Raw genomic sequence first — 20,473 nt, forward strand, 5'->3', positions numbered from 1 at the left:
GGCCTATAGGAAGCCCTGGCTTCCATACTTAGCATGTGGACCCGCATTCAAGTATCCTAAACAAGTTGCTTTCTGTTGCTGTGATAATATACCATGACCAAGGCAGGATTAAGAGTCCTCCATGGCGTGGAAGCATGGCAGCAAGCAGCAGGCAGGAGGCCTGCAGAAGCAGGAAGCTGAGCGTGCACATCCTCAACAGCAAGACTGAGGCAGAGAGCAAACTGGACATGTCACGGGGCTTTTAATCTCAAAGCCCACCCTGCAGTGATCTGCTTCCTCCTGCAGGCTGCACCACCTAAATAATGACATGAACTGGGATCAAGTGTTTGGATGCCCAAGACTATGGGAGCACTCCCCCTCAAACCACCACACACCCTCACACAAGTAAACCAACTCAAAAGAAAGTTGCATCTCAGGCGTTGACAGTAGATCTTATCTGGCAGAAAAGAGGCAGCGCAGTCATTTCTTAAAATGACTCTGTCAATTGTAGACACTAAGGTAATTGGGAGATCAGCAGTCAGGTACATTGTCTGCCACACCCAAGACCTTGGGTTCAATCTCTAGTAGCACAAAAATGAGGCAAAAGAAGAAAAAGGAAATGGCAGCAAATGTAACAAATGGATAGTAGATATTTAGAGTTCATCAACATTAAGATTATCTTTTGCTAACAAGGACATAAGGAAAGAAATGAAAAGATAACCCCACAGAATAACAGAGAATGTCCACAACTTATATATCTTATATAGAGACTCTACATGGAATAAAAGAATCCAAGAGCAGCAACACAACTCGGTGTTAAAAAAGTGTGCACGCTTGCCACATGCACGCAGGTGCCCTGCTCACAGAGGCCAGAAGAAAGCATCAGATAACCTAAGAGCTGGAGTTATCAGCCATCTCTTGTAGTTGCTGGGAACTGAAGTCCTATGGAAGAAGAGCTGCAAACACTCTTAACTTCTGAACCCTCTCTACAGCCCCTTTCTCAACACTCTTGCTTTGATACTCAGGGGTGGGGGGTTGCATTTTGGCCCAGAAATGTGTACTAGTATCACCTGCCTCTTGGCAATGATGCTGCAGATGCTCCTAAGATAAGAGTGGGTGGGGAATGGGATGGGAGGGGGTTGGGGGCATGGGAGGATGGGAAGGAGAGGGAACTGGAATCGTTATGTAAAATAAGAAAAAAAAATAAAATGAAGAAGAAGAAGAAGAAGAAGAAGAAGAAGAAGAAGAAGAAGAAGAAGAAGAAGAAGAAGAAGAAGAAGAAGAAGAAAGAGTGTGGACCTGGCTAAGCTTATCTAGAACCACAGACCCAAGCCACATCCCTGGCCTTGGAATCCAGAGACCTATCCACAGGAGGCAAAGTGTGAACACCACTGACTAGGTGGTACTGTCTTCAAGGCTCTTGGGTAGAGAGAGGCTCAATACAGCAATATTAACTGTATTAGTTAGACTTTATCTCACTGTGGCAAATATTGAGATAAGCCACTCAAAGGAAGAATGGACTGATTATGGCTCACGGTTTTAGAGGTCCAGTCTACAGTGGCAGGGAAAATATATCTTTACAGACCCTTTCGGAAGTATGCTTCACTAACCTCCTGTACTTCTCAATGCAAAATCAACATGGCAAGACTAGCCATCATGCATCATTCCAAAATTTAAAAATGGATTTGTGTGGGTTGCTTGAGTTGTGTGGGTCCATGGCAGCACATGTCTGACTCTTCTTCATACTGCTATGGGTGTCATCACATCAGTGACCATCAAAGCAGACAACACCCCATAAGTTACAGAGACTCCACAGATGTGCTAGAGAGTGAGGGGCCGTGCCTATCGGAGTGGAACACAGACAGCTCCCACTGTTGTCTTTTAGATGCTTAGGCATGAGATCCAGGACTAAGAGAAGGAACAGCAGCCATCTACCTCAGACCCCACTCAGGCAAAAGCAAGGACAAGCCAGTGAGTGTAAGAATTGAGAAATTAAAGCCACACATTAATTCCAAGCCAAAGGCTTCAAACAGAAAACGCCCACAGCCACCAGGGGACCAGAGATAAGGTTTCGGGCTGCAAAAGAACTCAAGGTTATCTGATTTGGGTCATGAAGCATCAATGCTGGGGCCTGTTTTCTATTACTCTACTCATGTCCAAGGCAATTGGAGCAGGGCATATTCTCGAGCTACTCTGGAAGCATGTGTGTATGCACATATGTACATGTTTATGTGTGTACATGTATATGTACTTGGGTATGTAGAATAAAAAGCCAGGCAAAGCAAGAAAGGGATAATCTAGGGGTCAATGTAAGTAGAAAAAAAATGGCCACAAGACAGTGGCTTAAAAAAACATTTGTGGGAGCTGGAAAGATGACTCCGAGGTTAAGCTCATGTACTTACTGCTCTTTCAGAGAACAGAGGCTCCATGACAGCACTCACGGCAAGCAAGCAGCAAATCACTACCCATAACTCCAGCTCAAAGGGCTCTAAAAACTCTGGCCTCCACAGGCACCTGCACTCACATGCACATTCCCACACATATACACACATAAATTACAAATGTGAAACAATTTTTTTACAAAATGAGCTTATGTGCATTAATATTTAGCCTGCATGTATGTATGTCTGTATGAGGATGTTATGGTACCCTGGAAATGGAGTTACAGACAGATGTGAGCTACCCCATGGATGCTGGGACTTGAACCAGGGTCCTCTGGAAGAGCAGCCAGTGCCTAAAGCACACACACTGTCCTCTGACCTACACACACACACACACACACACACACACACACACACACACACACACACACACACACACACACACACTAAAAAAGTAAATAAATAAAATGCAAATTTTAACAAAATAAGAAAACATGGTTGGGCGGTGGAGGCACACACTTTTAATCCCAGCACTCAGGAGGTAGATTTCTGTAAGTTTGAGTTCCAGGATGGGCTCCAAAGCTACACAGAGAAACTCTATCTTGAAAAGAAAAAAAGGAAGGAAGGAAGGAAGGAAGGAAGGAAGGAAGGAAGGAAGGAAGGAAGGAATAAAGGAAGGAAGGAAAAAAACACATTTTTGCAAGGTCCTAAATGAGGAATGTCCATGGCTCTTAGCTACCTATACCCTTCCTCCAATCTTCCTCTCTGCTTTCCCTGCTAACGAGTACCGTAGAAGTCTATGAAAGAGCTGGCCTGCTTCTACCCTGTCTGCTACCAACTGCAACAATAAACGAGAACCTAGAGAAAAACACAGTCCCTAACTTAGCAGTGACAGAAAGCAGGACAGACTCCAGGGTACCAGAGGCTTCCCACAGTCAGCAAGCAAAGCTGTAGCTCCCAGGGCCAGGGATCCAAGATGCTCTTGCCAGAGCCCACTTTGTCCCTTTGAACAGGGTCACAGAGTTCTGTTAAGTAATCCTCTCTGGTTTTTAAAATGAGCAAGCCTCCATTCCAGCACCTGGCTCTTACACCTCAAATCAACGAACGAGAAGGAACTCCTCACCGCTCAGCATTAAGCAACTTACTGACAGCTGGAAGCTTAATTACTGCTTGTCTTTGACTCCCACTAGCCAATGACTACACATCCTATTGGCTAAATTAAAGTGCCCCAAAATCTCAAAGAGATGAATCTAAATTGAAAAGAAACCAACCAGGCAGTGGGATTCAAAGAAAAATAGTTCCCAAGGGCTGTGGCTCCCATCTATATTCTTTTTATTGAGATTACAGGGAAATATTTTTTTAGGAGCTAGGGAGATAGCTCTGTGTAAAACACTTCCTGAGCAAGCATGAGGATTTGAGTTCAATTCCTGGTACCCATTGTAGGGTGAGAAACTAGACCCAGCAGCTCTGGGGAAGCTTGGACAGATGGTTCCCTGGAGCTCACTAGCCAGCAAGCCTAGCTGAATGGATAAGCTACAGGCTTGACCTGTCTCAAAAAGTAAGGGAGAAAAACACCTAAAGTCCTAAGGTCAAACTATGACCTGCATGCATGCATGTGCGCACACACACACACACACACACACACACACACACACACACACACACACGAGTCACATATACATATAAACACACACACCAAAATGAAATCTGTCTTTGGGGTGCTTGGTTACCAGGAGACAAGCAGATTCCTAGATTTTCTGACATATTGATTGCCTGCTCTGAATTTCTTTACTCAGATCTGGCACCTTCATTGCCCTTCGGATATGTTCACTGACAGCCAGGATCCTTCAGCTAAGTGACCCCAAGTATATCATCATTTCATGCCATGCAAACTCACCCAGGTGGATGTCAGACCCAGCAAAGCAACTGTTGGAGCAGCGTACTGCTGAGCATCCTCAACTTACCACCACCTTTGTTGCAAACATGTACTTGTCCCGAAGCTGGAAGTCCCTCACTTCCTCCAAGATTACTTCCTGGTTTTCCCGGGACTGGAAGAAGTCTGTACTTCGGAACACTGTGGAGAACCCGAAGGGTTCGTGCCGCTCAATGTAGATAGTGTTTGGCTGGTCATAGGGGTCGATTCCCCTGAAAGGAAGAAGCAACTGTTACTACAAGGACATTTTGCTGTGTGGACAATTGCTGAGGATCTAAGACCCATGATGCCAATTACAAATGGCACTCTGCCTCAACAACCTTTGCTTGTTCCTTAGCTACAGACAGAAGTTTGGGAACTGCCACTTGTAAAGTTTTTACTCTGCTATGGCTGATTCTGAAGCATCCTGGGACTGCTCAAGGCAATCTCTGGCCCTACTTTCAAAGAGCAGGAAAGGTAAAAAGGTAGGGTGGCTCTGAATAAAATGAGCATGCGCTGGAGGCCCTCGGCAAGTTCCTAACCCCAAGCTCAGAAGCTCAGAGGTGAGGCATTTTCTGCAGGTGCCATGGCCTAAAAAGTATCACAGTAGACAGGGCACGTTAGGACTCTCTGAGCTAAGTGGCCTATCCCTCAGATCTTTCCTTCCTTGTCCCTGCTGATATCACTAACCCATGCCATCTGGAATCATCCTGCCAGTACATTTCATCCCCCATGAGGCACCTGCTTTGCCAACATGCTAGATAACCTCCAGAGAGGGCAGGCACACTTGTCCCTCTTTGCTTCTGTGAACACCTCTGTGTAGAGGTGCCCTCTGCACCAACTCCAGCCCTTACACCTAAACTGGCCTCTCCTCTGAGATCAAGCTCAAATCACTGTCCTCCAAGAAGCCTTCCCCAGTGCTCCTCTTTCTCCTCCAAATGTTAGCCACACATCTCTGCAACAGTCATTATCAATGCTTCTATAGGTGTTTTAACTCAAGGTATGGAAGTACTGGGGCTGGATGAATTTTGGAGTCAGTCTCATGACAATATAATGGTGCCTCTTATTCACTGCATCACATGTTTTTGTGCAATCTTCCTGGACATGTCACACTGGCCTGGGGAGGCTGGGATAATAGAATCCCTGGCTGAAGAGATGCTCACTGCATTGGATGTTGGGCCACAACTATAGATACTAACCCAAATTGCCAATTCAGGTTAAGATCCACTACACTGGAGAAGGTGTGAGTCTGAGCTAATGCCCTCAAATACAGCACCACCCAGAGGCTGGGAAGACCACTGATCTGCCCAAGTTTCCCAACACTCAAACAAAAAACAAACACCAAGGCTGATTAACCAGTAAATGAAAAATCAATTGGGAAGTCAAGAAGAGAACCCCACAGTAGCCATACAGAGATGGCTCAGGCATGGAGCCCAGGGTGTCATTTATGTGGCTGTCTATACATAGTTCTACATGCCCCGTGGCACTTAGCATAATGAGGGTGAGGATCACTTCTAATTCCTCCTGAGATAGATGGTCAAGGCCACGTTCATGGAGGAAAATATCCTTTTCAAAGGAAGAAATAGAAGTGGGGGGATGGTCCAGTCAGAAATAATACAAAGCATGAGAACCTAAAGCTGCCTTGGCCATGTGAAAGTGGGGTGTGGTCTCTTACAATCCCAGTGATGGGAAGTGGAGAAGATGTCTAGCCCATGAGTCCCAAGTTCAGTGAAAGACCCAATCTCCAAAACACATGCATGTGAACATATTCAGGAAGGAGGCAAGAAATAGAAAAGAGAGAGTCTCATTTCACACTGGGGGAGGACTTGATGTCGACCCTACAATCTGGACTCTGAGCAGAGTAGTGGAGAAGCCAGCAGCCTGGGCCCAGTGTGGGAGAAATCCATTCTTCCTGATCAGATGCTCGTGTGGGGGCGACTGGTGACATGTTCTCTTCTCCACAATTAGAAGTACTGATTAAAGTACTTCCTCTAGCCTAGAGGATATGCAAATGAAAAGGAGGCTGCTGGGTATTTTTAAAAGGCAGAGAGGAAGAAACCCTGCTTGACATATTTTGAGATGAACTTTTTTCTATTATCCCTTTCTCAGGCCAAAAGAGGAAGCCAGGGTCTAGAGACAGACCACCTCATACTTCTCATCCCCACCCTCCTTCCTCATCCACATTTGGACCTCCTAACCCTGGGATTGGCTCTACCTACAGGCTCCTATACACTGGCATCTCCTCACTTTCAGCTTCTCTCCAGCTCGTAGATACTTCTCCTTCTGCATTCCAAGGAGAAATTCTATCCATTAGCATAGTCATCCACTAGGCCCCACCTACCTCGCTCATAGCCCCACCAAGAAGCTGTGTGGGACACCCTTGAATGCCCCTCCTCTTACAGGTCTTTTCCTGCTCTGCCTTGCCAGTCTCTAGCTCTGGATATATATTTTCTAGTTTTCTCTGCCCTAGCCCCTGCCTCCCCGGCCTGATGCTCCCAGGCTGACAGGCATAGTGGAGTAAGACCTTGTTACTCTCAGAAAGATCAGATTGCACACTTACTTACTACAAGGGAATTTTAGGTGGAAATCGCCCCCAAACAACCTGAAATCCCAATACTAGCCATCTAAGCATCTGAAATAAAGTGAGCCAACCTCTCCAACACACCTGTGTGCCTGCAGAAGTCACAGAACAAATGTCTAAGATAAAAACCCTTGCATTTGGCAGCCCTGCTGGCTCGTCCTCTCAATATGCTGTTGTTCATTAAAGTGACAAAAGGCCAGTTTGGGCTGGAGGGGTGGCTCAGTGGTTAAGAGTGCTGGCTGCTCCTAGAGAGGACCATTTCCTAGCACCCAAGTGGTAGCTCACGCCATCTGTAAATCCGGTAATGCCTTCTTCTGACCACTGTATGCAACAGGCACACTTGTGATGTGTAATTATACATGCAGGTAAAACACTCATACATACAAAATAAAATAAAATAAATCTAAACAAATCAATTTGTCCTCATAAGGCAAAGGAAAGTTTTGACAGTACTCCCTGGATGGAGACTGTCCTTACCCGACAGTATGGTTATAATTTTCCTCAGACACCCACAGCCCAAGGAAAATAATCAAAGGATCAGAAAAACTGCTTGTTACAGAAAAGAAGTCCATGGGATTTAAAAGATGTTTAGCTGTAGGGCCCCTTACTCCCTCTTTTCCTTCTTCTTCAGCATCCTTTGCTACTACGGAAGTAATATCAACTCCAAAAGAATTCACAGGCAGTATTTACAGTCCCTTATATTTAATATAGACAAAATTAAGCATAAAACTCAGAAGACAAGTAATAACTGGCAAACAAGCATACACATACTACCTGTCTTATGTCACACGGAAAGGGCCTCATCTCAACTATATAAAAAGTTCCCAGGAATCAACAAAAGACTAATAATCAGAAAAAGAGCAAAGGCATCTTTTTGGGGGGGGAATACAAGGTTTCTCTATATAGCCATAGCTGTCCTCAAACTTGCTAAGAAGAGCATTTTTTTAAATCATGCTTGACTAGGAGATCCATGTCATTGCCAAATATATAGAAAGTTCCAGGCCATCCATGGTTACATGAGTCCTATCTTTAAAAAAAAAGTTCTTGAGTAAAGACATTCAAATTCATTCATAATGAGAAAATGCAAATTAAATCTAAATGAGACAATGTGCCCTTAGCTGAAGAGAAAGACTCTATTCTATGCTACTGAGATGAAAGTAAATTTGACAATGTCCATGGAAGATTTGGCAACGTCTACCCAAGTCAGAATTTCCCTGGGGACTCAGCAGTGTGCAAGACTAACAAAATCGCCTCCCTTTGATGCTCTCATCCTATTGAAGACAAACAGTTATAATATGCCAAACAACTGTGTGCTCCAAGGCAATAAAGGATAACACACAAAAAGAATAGCACATAGCTGAACTAACAGACTAATCGCTGTCATCTTAAGTAGAATCTTTAGAAGGCTCCTCACAGAAAAATGGCTATTACTTAAAAGACAATAGACAGGGGCGCTGGGAGGGCGTGGAGAAAGAGGGAATCCATGTGTGGCACACTGTGTGAACCAAGATGGGTGAGGATCCTAAGGAAGTTAAAAATAGAACTACCATATGACTGAGCAGTCTCTTTCCTGGATATAAACCCCAAAGGAAATGAAATCACTGCCTCTGAGATCTACGCTCCCATGTTTACTGTGGCACGATTCACAAGAGCTGAGACACATAGGTGTTCAGTGACAGAGAAAAAATATGCATAAAGAGACTGTGGTATATAGATATAATGGACTATTAGTCAACCTTAACATGGAGCTATTGTGTGACAGGGAGAGACCTAGAAGAGTATGTTAAGTCACACAGGCCAGACACACAAAAAAGAGTATGTTCTCACTTCATTCAAAATTTTAAAAAAATCAAGTGGGAGTGGGAATGGGAGAGGAAAGTTAAAGGAAATAAAAGTAGAGGGCATGGAGGATAAAGAAGTCTAGAGAGCTAACAGAGGATTAGATTTCATAACTGTAGCTCGTGTTTGGGATTTTTGCTAAATGAATAGATTGTAGCTGTTCCTGTCTCACACACACAAGGATAGCCATGAGTGATGATGCCTATAACTTGCTTCACTGGGGGTACCACTTCACTATCTCTCTCCCATAACAACATATTATACACTCTAATAAAGATTTAAGTGAATAAGTACGATCTGATGAGCAATCTCAAGGACTGATAAAGTAAGAGGAAAGGCAGTAAGTGCAAGCTGCGAAAGAACATTCTACCCAGAGGAAAGAGCAAGTGCACAGGCCCTGTGCCCCGTGGTCCATGTGTACTTCCTTCAAGTAAACAATGATGCATTCAAGTTCAAAGGAGGGATGCAGAGATGGTGCAGTGGGAAACGTGCTTACTATACAAGATTGAGGAGCTGAGGTCAGCACCCATGTAAAACATGGGCGTGGAGACCTGTCTATCACACGAATGCTAATGAGGGGTGGTGGGGAGACAGGTAGATCCCAGGGACTCGATGGCCAGCCAGTATAGTCATATTAATGAGCTCCAGGTTCATTGTGAGATTCTGTCTTAAAAATATGGTGAAAAGTGATTGAAGAGGACAGTCAGCATCAATCTCATGTGCACACATACCTGAATACACATGTGCACACACACGTGAACATCTATACACCATACAAGCACAAAGGTTCAAAAGGATTGCTTTGCCTGTGTTCTAAGGATGAACTTCCAGAGGACAAGAGTGACCCCAGGGAGACAACTGAGGCTCATGAGCAATGGCATTGGCTCCAAATAAGCCATAGCTGAACAGGCATCTCTGGGTCCATTAGAGGCTGGGGAGATGGCTCAGTGGATAACACACTTGCCATGAAAGCATAAGGACAGAAGTTCAGATCCCCGAAGGAAAAAAAACAGACAGGTGTGGAGGCAGAGAAGGTTCTCTAGGGCAAGACTACTGGCTAGACTAGACAGAACCGGTGAATTCTGCATTCAGAGAGAAAGACCCTCTCTCAATAAATAGGGCAGTGAGTAACAGAGGAAGACATGGATGACAGCTTTGAGCCTTTACATGTACATAAACCCAGATTCACTTTGTTGACCAGATAGACTGGCCACAAACTCAGAGATCTGTCTCTGCCTCCTAAGTGTTTGGATCAAAGGTATGCTCCACCACACTTAACCACAATGTCCTTAAAGTGATCCTAAACACTGAATGAGGAGGTGACAATGACACATACAAGGCAGGAGGATCAAGAGTCAATTCAGGAGACATCCATTCATGGGTCTCTCAGTTACTCATGGGAACAGAATGACCAAATAAGACAAACATAACTGCCCTATAACAAGGTCCCAAGAATCTGTCCCATACTCACTGAAAACGTGCAAATGCCTGTGTTCAAGATCTCACGTTCCACGGCTGTCACAGTACAATGTGACAAGCAGCAGCGCTTACTTAAACATAGGTGTTTTTTACGGATGCCAGTTTGTCTGCCTCACTCTCCTTAAAACCTACAATGGCTCCCCACTGCTCTCAGAATTCAGTCCTTCCTTCCTCAAACACTGTAGATTATTTAATCTCTCTCTCTCTCTCTCTCTCTCTCTCTCTCTCTCTCTCTCTCTGTGTGTGTGTGTGTGTGTGTGTGTGTATACCACAATGCAAGCACTGTATGGAGGTCAGAGGATAACTTGTGAGAATTGGTTTTCTTCCTCCATCTGTGGCTTCTGAGAATTGAACTCAGGTCAACAGACTTGGTGGCAGGCACCTCTAAGCTAAATCATCTTACTGTCCCTCAACACTGCAGATTCTTACACAATATCTCCTCACATGTTTCAAACAATGCTCTGTCCAAATATCACATTCCGTATTCCCCACCCATGTACCACATAATACATGGCTGCTTCTGACCATCCGGCTCCTGTAGAGAAGTCCTGTCCTCTACAACTATCTATAGCATGCTATTTCCTGTTCCCACCTGCCATGCACAGCCTGGATCAAGTACTTCGTGCTTCTTCCAATGTGTGACATGTGTACAAATGTCTTTTCTAACTCTAACTCCCTACACTATATTCACCTCTGTAACTGTATCCATAGATTTTGTTTAGCTTGAATTGAAAAAAAAAAAAAAAAAACATGAAATGTATGTACCAGAGTCTGGATTTTATACCAAGGAAAATCCCATTTGTGACATAATGCCTTGAACATGGAAGTGTTTTGGGTTCTAGGACATGCAAGAGCTTCAATGTTCCCCTAGATCCTCTATCCAACTGAAAAACACACCCTTTCTCAGGGCCAACTGGTGAGTTTGTTTTCTGTGCAATTCTGCTTCTCAAATCAGGACAACATATGTCTTGAGCCAAGTGCCTCACATTTTACAGGAGATTAAAATATCCACTCACTCTCTATGATGACTGTTCGAGTCTGCCATTTTCTCTGTGGGGTCATATTCTGAACATTCATTCCCAGCTGGAAGCTGTTGAACCTAAAGGAGGTAGGGCCTGGCTGGCAGAAGTAGGTGAATAGGGTCAGGCCTTCGAAAGTCATATCCTGTTCCTAGTTCCTTCCTCATTCTGTGTCCTGGTCTACTGTGACGTAAACAGCCTCATCCAGCATCTCCCACTGCCATGAGCTGGCCCACCATATTTCCCCAGCATGACAGACTAGAACCTGCTGACACCATGAGCTAAAATAGTCCTCCCTTAGCTTGTTCCTGTCAGGTATTTTGGTCCCAGTCATGCCAAAGTAACTAATCCAAGCTGAAGAAGCTAAGGGACAGGAGGTTTCCTTTGTATGCCAGGGTTTGCCATGTGGCTCAACTTACCAAGAGAAGGACTTCACATGCTCCTGAATCATGATCCAGGTCTGGCCAAAATCATCCGACTTCCATAGCTGCAGAGACCAAAATGACAAGAAGCAGCCATGACATGAGAAGAGAGATGCATGTGCCACCATATGACAGAAACACCAACTGAAACCCCACCCTCCACAGGGCACTATGAGGACAGGCACTCAGGCATACTACAGCAAACAGAAAGAAAAGAAAGGGCAGATCTGTTCTCCAGAGCAGCTGGAAGAAAAATGAGGGTGAACTGTTATCCACTTGTGAGCTGTCTTACCACTTGAGTGAAAAGACGTTAGGACAAAGTATTTGCCTAGCGCAAGTACAAAGCCCAGGGTTCCTTCCCTAGCACTGCAAAAACAAAGCAAAAATGCAGTAATCCACCCAACAGTGTATGATCCCTTTGCAAAAGGAACTCAATCCTGGCACACACTGAAGTCCTGAACATTGAAAACACTGTTCATATCATGTGATTCTACTTATATGAGGGATGAGGGACCCAGGAGAGGCAAGATCAAGGCTGAAAGCACAATGGTGTCCAACAGAGTAACTGGGGGTGGAAGAAACAGGGAGTGTGAGTTTAACATAGATAAGGCTTCAGTTCTACAAGATGGAAAGAAAATTCTGGAGCGGGATGGTGGTGATATTGTGCAATACAAAAGTAACTAATATCAGTCCACTAAACAAACACACAAAAACATTAAAATGTTCTAAAGAGAAAAGTACACTAAAAAAGATAATTAAAAATGCAATCTGTAGACTATGGAATAGCTTGATGGTGGCAGAATACTCATCTGCCATGTAAGAAGCCCTGGGTCTGATACCCAGCACTAAATAAGTAAATACCCATTGGTCACGTCAGGTGACTGCAGAGGGTACTGCCTAAGCCCAGAGCAAAAAGATCTGCTGATCTTTTTTGACCACAAGGATCAAATGAATGTATGAACTTGGCCTGTGAGTAATTTGCCAGCTCTTCACCAAAGCCTGTAGACACCAGAGGCTTCCACAGAACCCAGCAGAAAAGATTAAGAAGCCAGAGACCAAAACTAACAATAGTCCACCTCTCCTGGTAAACTGACCCTGCCCCTGAGCTTCGGTTACTCCCCAAGACTAGCAAAGGTAAACAGATCTCTGTTTTGGTTAAAGGACCGCAGAGCAAATGAGTTGTTCCAAGGCCCTTTCGAGCAAAGGCATTCAAGTCTCCCCAGCCAGGATGTAAAAGAAGACCTGCTGTGTTCACAGCTTTATGCATTATCAGTATTCATAACTGGACCCATTTGAGCCTTGAGACAGAGCTCCTCCACAGGATCTAACTCATCTCTTAGTTTCCTTCAAACTTGATTCAAAATGGGAAATACACAACATTTACTTTATAACTCACAGGCACACACAGACACAAAGGAAGAATATTAAAGTGTATAATAATGTCAATCGAATGCAAGTGTAATGTGCTTAAGGCAGAGCAGGGTGAAGCTGAGTGCTAACAGTCTGGCCTAGCACTGGGTTCAATCCCAGTTTGGCAAAAGTCAAGCAAAATAAATACAGTAGAGAGAGGAGAGAGAAGTCAAACAGAAATGCATACGCCAGGAAGTCACAGTAGAGTTCAGACTCTGAACTTCTCATGTGGCTCTCTCTAGTCAAATTTCAGGGCCTCCACTTACCCCCATACACTTGCAAACATGCATGCACACCAAGAAAGGACTAGTGTTGAAGTCACAGGGCCTGCTAGGTGTTGGGTGCTAAGTTATGGCAAGGACATAGAGAAAGGCTGCCAAGAGGAGTATACTTTTCCTTAGCTGTGGTAAGTGAAATAGTAGCTACAAAGTAAGCCTGAGAGAAGAGGAGGAAGAAGGAGGAGGCGAGGTCAGGAAGAGGACACACAATCCACCCAAGCAGAGCAGAGCGGGAAATTCCAACACACGCGCACACACACGCACACACACGCACGCACGCACGCACGCATGCACACGCACGCACGCACGCACACACATGTGTGCTCTTTAGGCTTCTTACCTGCTTGTTTGGGTGAGACCTGTCAAAGCCCAAGAGGAGGTTGGAGGCCTTGCTGTGAAGGAGGAGGTCAGCAGCCCGGAATGGGATGGAGAAGCCATGGATAGTGCTGCAGAAGTCAAACGTGATCCAGAGGTACTGGGCATAAGCATCTACAAAGATGTACTGCAAGAGAACACAGGCAAGCTCAGAGCACTGTCTGGCCAGAGCCACCGGGCAGCTCCCTAAACCATGTACAAGTGCCCCTGTATTGGCGGGTACACCACTAGCTGGGTCTCATCCTTTCTCCGCATCTCCTGGCAACCAAGATGCTGGATATATCAAAACATGTTCAATTAAGACGGGGTGCTGGGCTGGGAGATAGCTCAGTTGGAAGGTTCTTGCCTTGTATACACTAGGACCTACCTTAAAAAAAAAAAGTGAGGCCATGCCTGAGGACCAATACGTGTTCTCTAGTCCTCATGTGACACACGCACACAAAGGAAGGAGTGAAGAGACAGGCCCAGTGAGGCCATGAAGGGAGTTTGTTTATCCAGGTCATAAGGCTGGCAGACTTTTCTGGTGTTTCTTATTCCTTCCAATTGACTTGGCCATTCTTGCTCACAGGCAGGCCATTCAGGCACAGTCAGAAAGTGGCTACTGGCAGCCAGGATGGAGATGACCTGCCCTTCAGATTGTATGAACTCAGATGAGGGTGCCATCACTCCATCCATCTTCTGGGCAGCCCCAGGTCACACCTTCTCTGGAAACTCATTAAAATCTCTACCTCTAAGATAAGCTGCCCCCCCCCCTTGCTATTGTGCCAGGTGACTCCATAAGCCTGAGGAACCAACACAGCCCAAGTGGCTGTGGGAAGCAGGGGCCATGCCTCATTTTACTTCTTAATAGGTCACTGACTTTAAACAGCTTCTGCTGGGATGGCAGCAGTTGCTGGGATGGCGACAGGATGAAGGTAGTACAATTTAACAGGTGAATACTGCAGACCATCAGTCACATGCTGGGAGTGTTGCAGTAAGGGTAACAGCCTACTATGAGAGGTAGGGCATGCTCACAGCTAGCCACACAGGCAGAGCATTGGGAGAGCCTATCCAGTCCACGGTGTCAGAGTTTACTCCACATAATGATATGGGTCCTCCCATATCAATTTATTAATCAATAAAATAGCCCTATAGACTTGACTTTTGATAGAAGCAGTTTCTCAGGTGAGGTCCCCTCTTTCCGACAACTCTGGCTTGTGTCAAGCTGACAAAAACTAACTAGCATGGCAGGCATAGCATGCACCAGGAAAGATTTCCATGCCTGGGGGAATGTAACTTTGGGTTAGGAACTATTACACAGGCTTGATGACAGGCTCGGAGACCTAAGACAAGAACAAGCCTAGGAAGCTCAAGTGAGATGGGAACCTGGGGGGGGGGGGGTGAGGAGGAGGGGCAGCCACGCTCCCAGAGGAAGAGCGGCCCAGAGAACCAGGCAATGAATCAAGAGTGAGAGCCACGGGCACCCAGCACCACCCACAGCCAATCCTTCACATTCTAGAAGGCAGCCAATTCAAGGGAATCGGTCCAAGGACATTTCCCTACATGACAGATGAGGCTCCTGCTACAAACCCCTCGTCAGCCTGTACTTGAGCCGCTACCCTGCACTGGTTGCCACCTGGCTCTCGGTTGTCCCTCTTTCCTTCTCCTTTGCATGTCTCTCCTGTGTTGTTTCTCTTCTACTTCCTCCCCCAGCATCTAATGTAAATCTCACACTCTGCAGAAGCCTAATTAAATTTCAGAAAAAGGTAGTAAATGTTTTGAAAGCAAAAACTACTCTAAGCAAACTCGATGCAATAAAAACAATTACGATCCTAGCAAGAGCATCATAATTTTCATCATAGATACCTTCCTTAGAAACAGCCTGCCTTCCAGTTCTCAACCCATCTTGGCTCCTCAGGAAGGTGAGGCTTTTGATTAGAAAGGACTGCTCTAGGAATCTGTTCCATGCCTTCCTACCGGATCACATTTGTGAATCTAAAATACCATGCAACTAGCCATTTTTATGATGAGGGAGAATGGGTTTTTTGTTTGTTTGTCTGGTCAGCTTGGTTTGGTTGTTTTTTAAGAACACTTGCTCCACACTAGGCAGGAAGTTAGAAGTTTCTCAGGCTGTGGCTTACTCAGGCTCTTCCTCATTCACAGTGACTCGGTGTTTTGGGTCATTCTGTCACCCCCCTTTTAATAAGGAGGACACTGATACTCACAGCAGTTAAAGGACTTGAGATGACCGAGGAGCAGAGTCATACCCAGCTGGTGCAGAGCCCAATTTTTAACAGTCTGTCAATCCTTAGTGCTCTCCAAACCAAAAGCAGCACTTCCTGATCTGAAAGCATTTCATGGTGTGGTTTAACTCATGTAGATGCCTCTTCTCCTCAGATGCTCCTCAGTTTTATCCTGAAAACTCATCTTCCTTCACCTTCTGCAACATCCTTCTGAAGCCTCCACATTTCTTCCACAACAATCTTGGACTTTGATTCTGTACAGATTCCTAATCTACACACACACACACACACACACACACACACACACACACACACACACACACACCACCTTGGAAGCTTAGACTCTTATGCCTTTACTAATGTGGTATTTCTTGCATGTAGCCTCAACCCCTGCCTTTAAGAATGAATACTGAATGTTTGCTACAGTTTGGGTGTGGTTTGTCCCATAAAGGTTTGCAAATTAGAAGCTTGATCCTCAGTGATGTTAAGTGATGAGACTGGGAAGATGCCTTGGTCAGCAAAGTACTTGTGCAACCATGAGGAGCTGAGTTCAGATCCTCAGCAACCACATAAAAAGCCAGGTGTCATGGTTCCTCCTTCTAATCCCATCACTGGGGACTGACAAGGTTTCCTTTTTCCAGGCTTCTCTCTGTTCTTTCTCTTCAAATACATTACACATATTGGTAGGAGCCACATTCCCCAGAAATGTTCCTGCCCACAGCTTCCCAATACAAAGATTCTTTCAGGGTTTCCCAGAGCCCTCAAGGTAAAAATCAATCTCATCCACCTCCAAATGGCAGCCAGAGTGGCAATCAGAGCAACCATCCCGCACAGGCCCCATAAGCCAGTTCCCTGGAGTCTCTCTCTGCCAATGTCTTCCTCTTGCTTGCAGGCTCCTATCAACTCTGCCTCCCCTACTGACAACAAATGTCCATTCTTGAAGCCCCATTCCTAATCCTCTGTGCTCCAGAAGGTCCTCACTATCTCACTTAATCGCCCTACTCCATTTAGAGACAGGCTTCACTCATCTTCCAGCATCTCATACATGTGATGTTACATAGTAGGAAAGTACAGAATGCCTAACTTGCTCTTAAAGCTCTAAATGCCTGGCTGTGATGACACCTGATGGCCAGCTGCATAGATTGGCTGTCAGACCTGACCTACTAGCTGCTTCCTAAAGTGAAATCTCAGGACTACTCAAACTTCAGCAGCCTGTTTGTAATCATGTGACATCCCAGGGGTATGTCTGGGAAGATAAAGTGTACTGGCTGGTTTTATGTCAAAACTTGTCACAAGCTAGAGTCATCAGCAGGGAGGGAGCCTCAATTGAGAAAATGTCTTCCTCCATAAGAAGTATATAGGCCTGTAGGGCATTCTCTTAATTAGTGATTGCTGTGGGAGTAGCCCATTGTGGGGACCACCCCTAGGCTGGTGGTCCTGGGTTCTGTAAGAAAGCAGGATGAGCAAGCCATGGGAAGCAAGCCAGTAAGCAGCACCCCTCCAATGCCTCTGCATCAGCTCCTGCCTCCAGGTTCTTGCCTTGCTTGAGTTCCTGTCCTCACTGCTTTTGGTGGTGAATTGTTATCTGGAACTGTGAGTGAAATAAAGCCTTTCTTTCCTAGTGCTTTGGTCATGGTGTTTCACCATAGCAATAGGAACCCTAACTAAGACCATATGTTAAGAATTTATCTACACAATGGACTTTCTCCAGCTTTAATGCAGGAATCTCAGTATGATGGATGATGAGTTGGAAGCAGAGAAGGCAAACAGGGAAAGAAGGGAAACAAACTGTTTACTATTTCCCTACGTCGGTCCAAGCTCAGCCTGGAAAAGGACAGGATTCATCCGCACTCCTGCTAAGTTTAGACTGTAAAGCAAGCATGCTTCAGTGGCCCAGTGATGAGCCTGGGTCTAGCACTGTACTGTTGACAGCAAGGCACCCAGCCTTGTATGACTTTTCCTCAGGAAGTGGTAAGTCTGGTAGGACAATATTTGCCTTCCAGAGAACAAAGGTAAAAGTAAGAAGCCATACCAGCATAATCAGTGTCATCACGTCCTTCCGGAGACATCTGGGAAGGATGATGACCTTAACTGGGGAAGTAGACACGCTACAGAAAAGCCTCTCTCACTCCTTGTTATGAACCTCACCTCCAACCTTCATTATGTTCTCCAAAAAGGCAGTTGCTTTGTTTCCTGAATCCATATCCTTACCATCTCCAGAGCATGCATGGCCAGCTCACCATGAGAAACCTAAGATGCACACCAGTAACCCACTGCCTCCACCTCTCCATGCAATGCCTAATCTTTTTATTGTGATCATTCAGGTATTCCTACTTCCTTCTGCAAAGCCCATGTCCTCTGCCTGCTCTGTGTTTACAGGAGCCCAAAGCATCCTTCCTGTCTTCAGCCTCACAGACTACACAGCTATACATAATCAGAAAAGGGTAGGAAGGCACAGCTTGCCTACGTCTGGACTCTGAGCCAGAAGGGAAACACTGAAACTAAGGAAGAGAGAGCCCAGGGTGAAGGAGGCTTCGAGGCCAAGACTTTGGCCAGAGTCAGGGTGGAAATAATAATCAGGTGAATGCACCCTGGAAACACAAGTAATCCTAAGCACAGTTGGCTTCTTGAGGAGCACACAAAGAACTATCCAGATGAAGCAGCCAGCACCCTAGCAGGACCTAGATGGTCCTAGATCTCCCTCTTACAATCTCATAAGGTGGTCACTCTCCACCTCTGGGAGCCCTCAAGACCATCCTGACTGGTCCTAAGGAAGCTGCAGGAGGGGCTACTAAGAGCAGTAGAAGTTGAGATTAGGTCCAATTTTTCCTTGTTTCCCCCTTGAGAAGTGGCACATATAGGTCATCAGATAGGGCTGATTACTTACCCAGCAGGTACCAGTAGCAACTATGCTACTCTTTCTTTTTTATTTATTTTTTTTTTTAATTTCTCTTCTGGTCTGTATCAGTTGGTAAAAGGCCACTGCCAGGAAACATCTCAAGTGCTTCCTCCTAAAGCACTAGTGGCCAGGCCCATGTGGAGGAAGGGAGGGGATGTAGTGGGAGGGAGTTTTGGAGAGTGGAGAATGACAGGACACCTCCCCAAATCCAGCAACTATAAGACCCTCCCACTGGTCAGGGTAACCACATGGATTGCTTAATCTTTTCAATGAAGCCCCTGCTAGGAGAGCCGAGGCCTTGGAAACCAACACCAAGGCCTTAGAAAGACCCAGACTTGCCCCCAGTGGCTCTTTCTGCACAAGCAGAACGTAGCAGCTTCCCTTACCTCAGGGAGCTCTTACTGTTGAAAGGGTTTTTCTACCTATGCACTTTCCACCCCTAGAACCACAAAGTAAAGAGCTACCAAATAGCAGGAAAGCCTAGCAGGCTGCCAGGCTCCTTTCAAGCTCTGCCAGTTCCATCTGCCTGTAGCTCAGGGGTAAGGTCAACACTTCCTCCAAACGCAACTGCCTGGGGCTACTGACCAAAGAAGCAAGGCAGCTCGCTAGCTAACTGGGGAGACCACAGAGGCACACAGCCATGCCTACTTCATGGGGCTTCTTTTCTATGTCCATATGGGTCCAGAAAAGAGGGAAAGAGAAATGCAAGTATACAAACACACACACACACACACACACACACACACACACACACACACACACACGTGCGAGCACAAGGCAGTGCCAACAAAAGCAGTCACTCTTGGAGGCCCAGGATTAGCACCGTGTGCCTGAAAAAAAAAACGCTCCAGCCACCAGCGAGTCAGGCAATTTATTGGTTGGCAGATTTCTGTGGTTGAACCTAACCTTGTTTGTCCAGAAATCCTGCTCGACCAGTACTTAGTCTGATTAGTCAAAGATCCACCTTGAGAACTGTATTCTGTCACCAACTCACAGGTTAGACCAAACAACAGTAACTGGTGACCCATGTGTGCTACGAGGATGGCAAAGGACTCCAAGGCCCAGCACCCTTCAGTGTCCTAAAGCCAGAGCCTCCTTACCCGCTTGTTGTCGGCAGGGCTGTGGTAGAACTGGGAGATCACGGCTTCACTGCTGTTTCCCACTCCAAAGTTCAGCTTCCCTGAAATCCTATTGAATGATTTTCCGTAGTCATAAGACACGTACACCTGGAACACATGGAGAGGGAAAAAGAAGAAGAGTCTGAGCTGAACAGAACGGTCTCTAACTGCACCTCCACATCCCAGCTTCCCGCTCCTGATCCTGACAGCATGGTTCCCCAGGAGTCCGTGATATCATGAACTTTTGACTCACATCACATAACCCACAAAAGGGAAGCAGGGGACTTGTGTGACTGTCCTCAAAGTTGGGGCAGGCTGGGGAGATAGAAAGCATGAGAACTCTGCAGCCACCCCTGTGTCTGGAGCACAAAGCTCTCTCACCCCAGAGGTAAGACCAACCCCCAGGAGCAGCTGGCAGAAACTGGAATAAAACATCCTCTTCCAGCCAGCTGGAGATTCCAGCCAGACAGAATGCACTGAGAGGGAAAGGACTGAAAATTTTCCTTTGTACATCTGTTGAAATGTCCCCAAAAGATAATCAGAATAATTGAATTCTTCA

The 20,473-nt window shown here is 45.7% G+C and overlaps 1 protein-coding gene across 2 annotated transcripts in view; it reads right to left on the reverse strand.

Moving 5' to 3' along the window:
* Positions 1-20,473, reverse strand: part of Sorl1 (sortilin related receptor 1) — a 159,563-nt gene that overhangs the window by 114,350 nt on the left and 24,740 nt on the right. For both annotated transcript variants that reach the window (XM_051197179.1, XM_051197178.1), the window contains 4 exons: positions 19,897-20,022; positions 13,641-13,802; positions 11,610-11,677; positions 4,325-4,505 (listed from right to left, as the gene is read on the reverse strand). In XM_051197179.1, the coding sequence (XP_051053136.1) occupies positions 4,325-4,505; positions 11,610-11,677; positions 13,641-13,802; positions 19,897-20,022 (537 nt within the window). The remainder of the gene's footprint in view (positions 1-4,324; positions 4,506-11,609; positions 11,678-13,640; positions 13,803-19,896; positions 20,023-20,473) is intronic.

The sequence above is a fragment of the Phodopus roborovskii genome, unplaced genomic scaffold (genome assembly GCF_943737965.1).
Source record: "Phodopus roborovskii unplaced genomic scaffold, PHOROB, whole genome shotgun sequence".
In the NCBI taxonomy this organism is placed as follows: Eukaryota; Metazoa; Chordata; class Mammalia; order Rodentia; family Cricetidae; genus Phodopus; species Phodopus roborovskii.